The sequence below is a fragment of the Gavialis gangeticus genome, unplaced genomic scaffold (assembly GCF_001723915.1).
Source record: "Gavialis gangeticus isolate Ggan-Ray unplaced genomic scaffold, GavGan_comp1, whole genome shotgun sequence".
NCBI classification, from domain to species: domain Eukaryota; kingdom Metazoa; phylum Chordata; order Crocodylia; family Gavialidae; genus Gavialis; species Gavialis gangeticus.
This window is the reverse complement of record NW_017728995.1, coordinates 24,725,627-24,732,951: the sequence shown is the minus strand read 5'-3', so window position 1 is coordinate 24,732,951 and position 7,325 is coordinate 24,725,627. Positions and strand designations below refer to the sequence as shown.

Sequence of the window (7,325 nt, the reverse complement as noted above, 5' to 3'; positions counted from 1 at the left end):
CCCCCCCCCCCCCCCCCCCCATAAATGCAGGATGGGAGTGAAATCTTTCAAGCCTTTATTTATATGGTGACAGACAGTTCATAGTAGGCAGAGCTGTGTTTTTAATACAGGCAGTTCTCGGACTCAGGACACGATTGGTTCCTGGAAAACACGTCAAAAGTCGACATGTCGTAACTCAAAACCGATTTTTCCCAAAGGAAACAATGTTATAAAGGGGGGACTGGTTCCTGAACTGAGGCCTGATGCCCTATTTTTACCAAAAATAACCCAGAATTTTTGTACTCGATGAATTATAGATGAATAATGTAGCTACATTCGTGTATTTATATTGTAAATAGCAGTCATATTGATTTGGAAGGACTTCTTTGAGGCGATTTTGCTGGACTTTTTGACGGGCTCTCGGACTTTTTGAAGGGTTCTTGGCTGAAGTCTTCTCAAGTCTCGGCTGCAGGTTTTTCTGGAGTCTCGTCTGCTTTCTTAAAGACAGTGTCCAAGGAAGTTTTGGACCGATGTTCTCCAGGGAGATGGGTGACACAGCGACTTGTTTGCTGGTGTGGCCTCAGATCAAGCGTTGTAAAGGTGGCACTGACATCAAAAAGTTGAAACAGGGCGTCAATTTATAAACATTATAAGTGTGAAATGTTGTAAGTTGAGGACTACCTGCATTGCACACGGAACTTTGTTAAGGAAGTAATGCTATCTCTAAAGCTATTTTTTCTCCCTCTTTTTATATAGATAGAGAGATATAAAGAGTGCAGGTTAGAAAAAGTACCCGCACCAACTCATGTTTGAGTATGGTCTCATATTCCAGCTAAGGTTGGGTTTAATCCAACACTTTAAGGTTATCTGCAAGGAAAACATGCAAAAGTTGGTGCCTGTAATTTGTCAGGTGGCACTAAACAAGCGTGATCTGCAAGTAGAAGTGCATTCTTTTCAGAAGTGGAACTGTTGTCCATTAAGTAACTTTCTTATGGCCACTGTTTTTACAGGTGATGCTTGGAAAATAACACAACTAAGAGGCAAGAGTAACGAAGACTTGCACAAACTTTGGTCAGTATGTTTTGGCAGGGTGCTTTGTACTGTTGGAATAAGCATGCCCGTTTTATCACGTTAACAACAAGGCTGTTTCTGCCACTAAACAATCTCCCACTCAGTTGACTTGACTATACTGTTGTGTTCTTTGATTCAGGTATGTCCTGCTAAAAGAGAAAAACATGCTTTTAACTTTACAGCAAGAAGCGAAACGACAAAGAGTACCCATGCCAAGTCCAGAGCGATTAGAAAAGGTAATTTTTTCACATAAGCTAAAATAATCATAGCAAGTAAAATGTGTTGTGTGAAATATGCAGCATTTCCAGATCTCTGTGCAGTTCCCTGTATAATTTTAGTAGGTTTTTCCATAAAAGAAAATCAGTAAAAAAACCTGTTATACACTTTGCCCAGGGCAGTAATATAAAATTTCATATGAAGTCCTTCATCCTTCCTGTCTCTTCACACAGTCTCTCCCCCTCCCTATCTTGCAATGTTTTTTTTTTTTAACAAGAGCTCGCATTTTCTAAATATTTAGAACATGTCGGGGCTCTAAAACCATTAATTTGAATTTCACAGCAGGTTCTGTTTTTAATTTGCATAGTCTCTCTGCTAGTGTTAGGTAGAGCCCTGTTCTGGCCTGTGTCTTCTGCATCCATCAGTCACACCATCAGCATTTAGCAAGTATCGTTGCATAGAAGGGAGGTCTTGCAATTAAAGGGCTCATCAGGCCTTGTAGGGTGCTGTACAATACCAGTATATTAAGCCTCGTGCAGCAAAAGAAAATCTTAGAGCCTTGGGATAACTAAATAAGTTGAGTTCCCTCATCAGCAACAGTTTCCCAGATGGTTAAGATGCTGCCTTGGGCAGAAAGCATTCTAATAATCTTCCAAGTTGATGAAAGTACAGACTATGATAATAAGGTTGCTAGCTAGAAATGCTTCTGATGAGATGCAATGGTCTGGCTGTTTTCTGATCATCTAATAAGATCCCTAGAATTGCAAACCAGAGTAATTAACAACTCCATAAAAACCTGCGCTAGAAGCAGAAAGGACCTTTGCATATATTTAAGCTACTTCCTTCTAAGCAATGTCAGCTCTCTGTTTAGACCAGGGGTGGGCAAAATGCGGCCCACGGGCTGGATGCGGCCCACCAGACCATTCTATTCAGTCCATGGGGCCCCTAAAAAATTTAGAAAATCAATATTTATCTGCCCCTGGCTGCTTGTCATGTGGCCCTCAATGGCTTGCCAAAACTCAGTAAGCAGCCCTCTGTCCAAAATAATTGCCTGCCCCTGGTTTAGACTGAACCTTAGCTGGCAAAGCCCTTAACTGAATCCACAGTTTGTCAATGCCCCATCCTCACCACGCTTCCAGTCAGATAATTGGAATGACTGTATAGTGAATATTTAGATCATTGTTCAAAATGTTGATTCTTACTGGCAAAATAGGGGTTGACTGAGTTTACTGCTTTTCATAGTTGTGAGATTATTAAGATTATAGACTGTTACCAGCAATTATAATGTGCTCCTAACATTGCCTAGAAGTTTATGCTCAATTTGATAGCTTTGGTTTCACGGTCTCAGAGTCTCATGTTGAAATTTGTTCTGTTTTCAGGTAGAAACTTCCATGAAAAGAATAGACGACGTTGTTGAAGAAAGAGAAACTGCTCTACGGCTTTTACAAACTGGTCAGGAAAAAAGCAGACCTGGGGAATGGAGACAGGACTTCTTAGGACGTACCCACTGGTATGGGAAAAAGGAATACTGTACTATGTACTTGAAATTTTGGGGGAGGGGAGTTCAGCACTATAAAAACAGGCATTATCTGACTACCCTTTTCTTTTATTGGCTTTATCTTTGTGGGAAGAGGATCTTTTTCTTATTATCAAGAACAAAGCATAATTACTATTGAGAAGGGAAAGACAATATTTATGTGCTTGTGGATCAGTGTTTAATGGCTGGCAGCTCTCCTGAGTTGTTAATACTACCTAACCTTGTTATAACCACTCTCTTGCAATTATGTGCATGCGTGCGTGCGTGCACACATTGTTTGGTTCCAGAGTGGTTCCCAAACTTTTTGTACAAATCAGGCCACAAACTAGTCTTCCACTCCCTAGGGCCATCATTCACTCTTACTACATTTTTAACTGAAAGCTGTGATGGGACGTAGGGTCCTGTGCAATCTGCAGACCACTGTTTAGGAACCACTGATCTAGACTGTAAACCCTACCCTGTTAGGGGGTCTAGTTACAGCATGGCAGTCCTGTGACAGAGATGAAACACTGTTCAGGTTCACTGTGCATACAGGCCCAAATTATATACCATTCCCAAGTTGTGCTATGCTTTTGGTCTTTCCCTACTTACATTGCAAGACTACAAAAAACAAGACTAGAAAGAGGGTCTCCTGGGCCAACAAGTCGAGCCCCTGCATTTGCAGGCAGCTGTTTACCCAAAGATTTCTGAAATCACCGCTTTCAAACCCTCGCACACAAGCATAGGGCACCAAATTGGAAATGCCATTAATCTCTGATCACAGGTAAAAGCAAGAAAGACAAGGGCACTGCCAGTGCCCAGCTAACACAGTGACAGAGTAGTAATACTGTATTCCCCCGCACTGAGGAATGAATACATTGTACTGTGTCTCTGACAGTTGTAGAATATACGCTGTAGATGGCAAGGTAATATGGAGATGGCTTCACTGCTGTAAATTCTGATTGTTCTGACTTGTTTGTCACCTTTATGGTTGTTTAATAGAGTACTGGCTATGCTAACCACTGTGCTTATATCTCTGTGGTACCAGGTACATACTGCAGCACCAGCTGGGTGGGGAAGGGAATGGATGCAGGGGGAGTGTGCAGGGGACAAAGAAGGCTGCGCTGTGCCCAGCCTGGCCCTGGCTGCTGCAGGGCAGAGCAGGGCTCAGCCCTCCCTCCTCAGGCTCCCTGTGGCAGTTAGCCAGGATCAGTTCACTATGAGTTCACAGGCTGGATACAGCCCACAGGCTGTATTTTGGCCACCCCAATCTAACATGTATCAAATCTAACATATCCAGGGAATAACAACATTTTTAAATAGTTCTATGATACCATAACTCAAATAGCTTTATCATCTTAACTAAGATAGAATTGCAAGTACACTCATGAAGGAACTTCCTTATCTTTTAACAAATAATGTAATGCGAATGCTGATTGTTGGCACTTACGTAGTATTTGCCATTTGGTTTTTAAGGAATTTTGAAAGCATTTTCTATGTTGTCAAAGGGGAAAGTGGGCCACAGGGTAGTCCATACATTCAAGGTCACCTGTCCAGGTACTGGCAGTTGAGAACAGAACCTCTATTTGCCAGTTCTAAGAGCTACTAACTAGGCCATGTTTCCTTCAGACTGGAACTAAAAAAGCAAGCTTAGTTGCAGTCTGAGGACTAAAATGCAGAAGCTGAAGTCCTGTTAATACTGTAACTAATTTTCTTTTTCCTCTCATTGATAGGTACACTTTCAAGGAGTGGCCTATACCTTGGTACTTAAACACAAGATACAAAAGGAAGAGATTCTTCTACACATCAGAAGTGAAACATTTTATCAGGTAAAACAGTTTTTTTGCTTGCTGCTTTGTTTGCCTGTTTTTTACTAAACAGAATTTTTGTGCCCAATCCCTGGTTGTGTTCCAGTTACCTCTCTTTATCTTGCAAAGGACAGTCCTGCAATTAACTGCTTTTTGGAGTTTGTGGACTGACTTTTTCTATGTAGGATGGAAAAAGAGGTGACATAGAACAAAAATGGTTAAGGTCTGATCCTGTCAAAACTTAGTTAAAAATAAATTGAAATCATGTGAGTAATCTCTTTTCTGTTAATGGAATTACTCACCTCTTCAAAGCTCACATGTCTAAGTGTTCACAGAATAGACCTCAAATTGCAAAATAATGTTCAGTACAGAATTATTTCTTGGAACAGTTAATTGTGTAAAAAATACCTGGGATCTTATACCTTTTATTTATGTTGTCACCACTTAGCTTCCAGGTCTTTGTTAAGGCTATTTTCCATTCCCATCCATTTCTTTTACATAAAGAAATTCTGTCCACTAACACTTCAGTGTTTAACACTTCTCCACCCAGAGTTCTTTACCAAAAATATTAACAAGTTTGTGCTAGGGATGTTTAGTGTGTTAACTAGTGTAAGTATGAAAAAATTGGGCTAAGAAATGCAAGAAAAGTACCAGAGGGTTATAAATATATTACATAGAGCAGACACGACCCATTGCAAAAGACTTTCCACACAGCATACCTGTAACTCAAGTTTACTGTTGTTAGAAGTATGAAAAAAATTATCCCTGTTTGCATTATAGTTTCTAGCTTCGTGAAGTGGTAGCAATCCAAAGACTATGCTTTTCACAAAGCATCTGCCACACATTAGTTCTGTGCACGCAAACTATTCTGACAGAAGGCTTTGACCCCTAAGACATCTCTTCAGTTTCCTTCTTTTATAAAAATCTTCACTTTGGTCATAGCACATATAGCCATAACTTGTATCATTTTGATTTTTTTTGTAGAGCAGCTTTCATACAAGCTGAGTAGTATGGCATTTTGGTTACTTTCAGTGGCACGTTTCCCATCTCAGACAGGCCCCAATGACCCTGAATCACATATATCATTCTGAATATTATCTTAATTAAATGACTTGCCTAGCATTTCCATAAAAACCACCTGCTTATACTCAGCAGCTCTATACGAGCCCTGTGATAATTTGCCTTTTTCACTGCTTCCAGTACCATGTAGATGTTGTGATGTGTTATTAGTTGTTAGTCACTTTAATTATAATTTGTTTTGTTCCTTTGCTTCTGTAGTCCCTTTCTGTATCATCTGAAAAATTATCCGTCTGAGATATATGCAGTTACGTTATTTTTATGTACAAAGCAAGTGATTTTTCTCTTGTAGCTGCTCATTTGTTATAGCTAGGATTTAGAGTAGGGGAAAAAACAGTACAACCATACTGAGTCACCAAATATTTCTGCTGAAAAATCAGCAATGGGTTAGGACTGCTGTTGCTTCAACTAATCGCACAAGCAGTCTTTTGAACATCCTGGGTGCATCTACGCATGCAGTTAATGCACTGTAATAAACTGCGGAGCACTTTGAGCCAGAGTGAACTGCTCGCAAGCACAGCATCTACATGTGCACCTGGGGCAGCAGCAATTTGAGCCAGAGCATAGCAGGCTCCAGCTGGCTGGGCTGACTGGGCATCGTTTATGCCTCTGGTCACTGTCTACATATGTGTTTCAGTGCAGCAAAGTACTCCACTGCAAGTTAGTGTATCCCTGAGAGTACTATCCTACAGCAGGGTTAATTAGTTTACTGTGCCCTAATTCCAGCACATGTAGATGATGATGCTTTACTGCAGAGCTAATTAGTCAACTTGGGAGTAAAGCGCACATATAGAAGCATGGCGGTTGGGATTTCATTCCTTGCTCTTGGCTTTTGCCTGTTGTTTCTGTAAACCCTTGGTTTTCTCCTTGTTTAGCTAGCTGTTCACTACCCATCAGTTATTTCAGTATGTCCTTTGGTGGCTTTGCCAAAAGTTTCATCATTGGCTTCCTATCTTGGACTTCAGAATCTCACGCCTCTAGTCAGACTGAGGTGGTTCTGTCTGACATCTTTGTTTACTTACACTCTTCCGGCAAAAACTCAACTACTTCACCCCAAATTGCTAGCTTTTAGGACCAGTAATTTTGTGTTCCTTCCCCTGCAGTAGACTATCACCCTCAGATCCTGTTGCAGCCTTTTCTCTTGCATTCCCTGTTTCTCTTCCACATTTCCCCTTCTTATCTGCCCCTATTAGTCATGCGAACCACTTTTTTCCCTCTGGCCTGATATGTTTTATTTACAGTTTAAAGTGCTTGCCCTAAATACAAGGAGATATTTCCTTGTGTTGCATTGTTAAACACTTATTCAGCAATAATGCTTTTCTAGCAGGTACCTTCCATAAACTCTTGCTAAATTTTCCCCCTCCCCTCCTATCCCTTACTACTGTAGACATTTTGCATCCTAAATCAGAAGTGTAGGATCATGTGTTCTGCACACCTGGCTCCAACCTTCTGCTAGAATTTGAGAAGAGTCAAGGGGACCTTACAGAATTATTGTTAGTACTAGAGTTTGCAGTCAAATCTATTCTACAAGTCTGTAACCAGCCAAGATGAATTTAATGTGGAAAATTGCCCCTTGAGATGGCATTGCTTGGTTTATAATTTGTAGTGCAGATGAGAGAACAGTTTTCAGCATGATTACAGAAGTCACGATAAAGAGC

The 7,325-nt window shown here is 40.7% G+C and overlaps 1 protein-coding gene across 1 annotated transcript in view; it reads left to right on the top strand.

Moving 5' to 3' along the window:
* Nucleotides 1-7,325, top strand: part of MRPL47 (mitochondrial ribosomal protein L47) — a 15,396-nt gene that overhangs the window by 5,478 nt on the left and 2,593 nt on the right. The window contains exons 3-6 of the mRNA XM_019503341.1: nucleotides 990-1,050; nucleotides 1,190-1,286; nucleotides 2,646-2,776; nucleotides 4,516-4,611. Coding sequence (XP_019358886.1) covers nucleotides 990-1,050; nucleotides 1,190-1,286; nucleotides 2,646-2,776; nucleotides 4,516-4,611 — 385 coding nt within the window. The remainder of the gene's footprint in view (nucleotides 1-989; nucleotides 1,051-1,189; nucleotides 1,287-2,645; nucleotides 2,777-4,515; nucleotides 4,612-7,325) is intronic.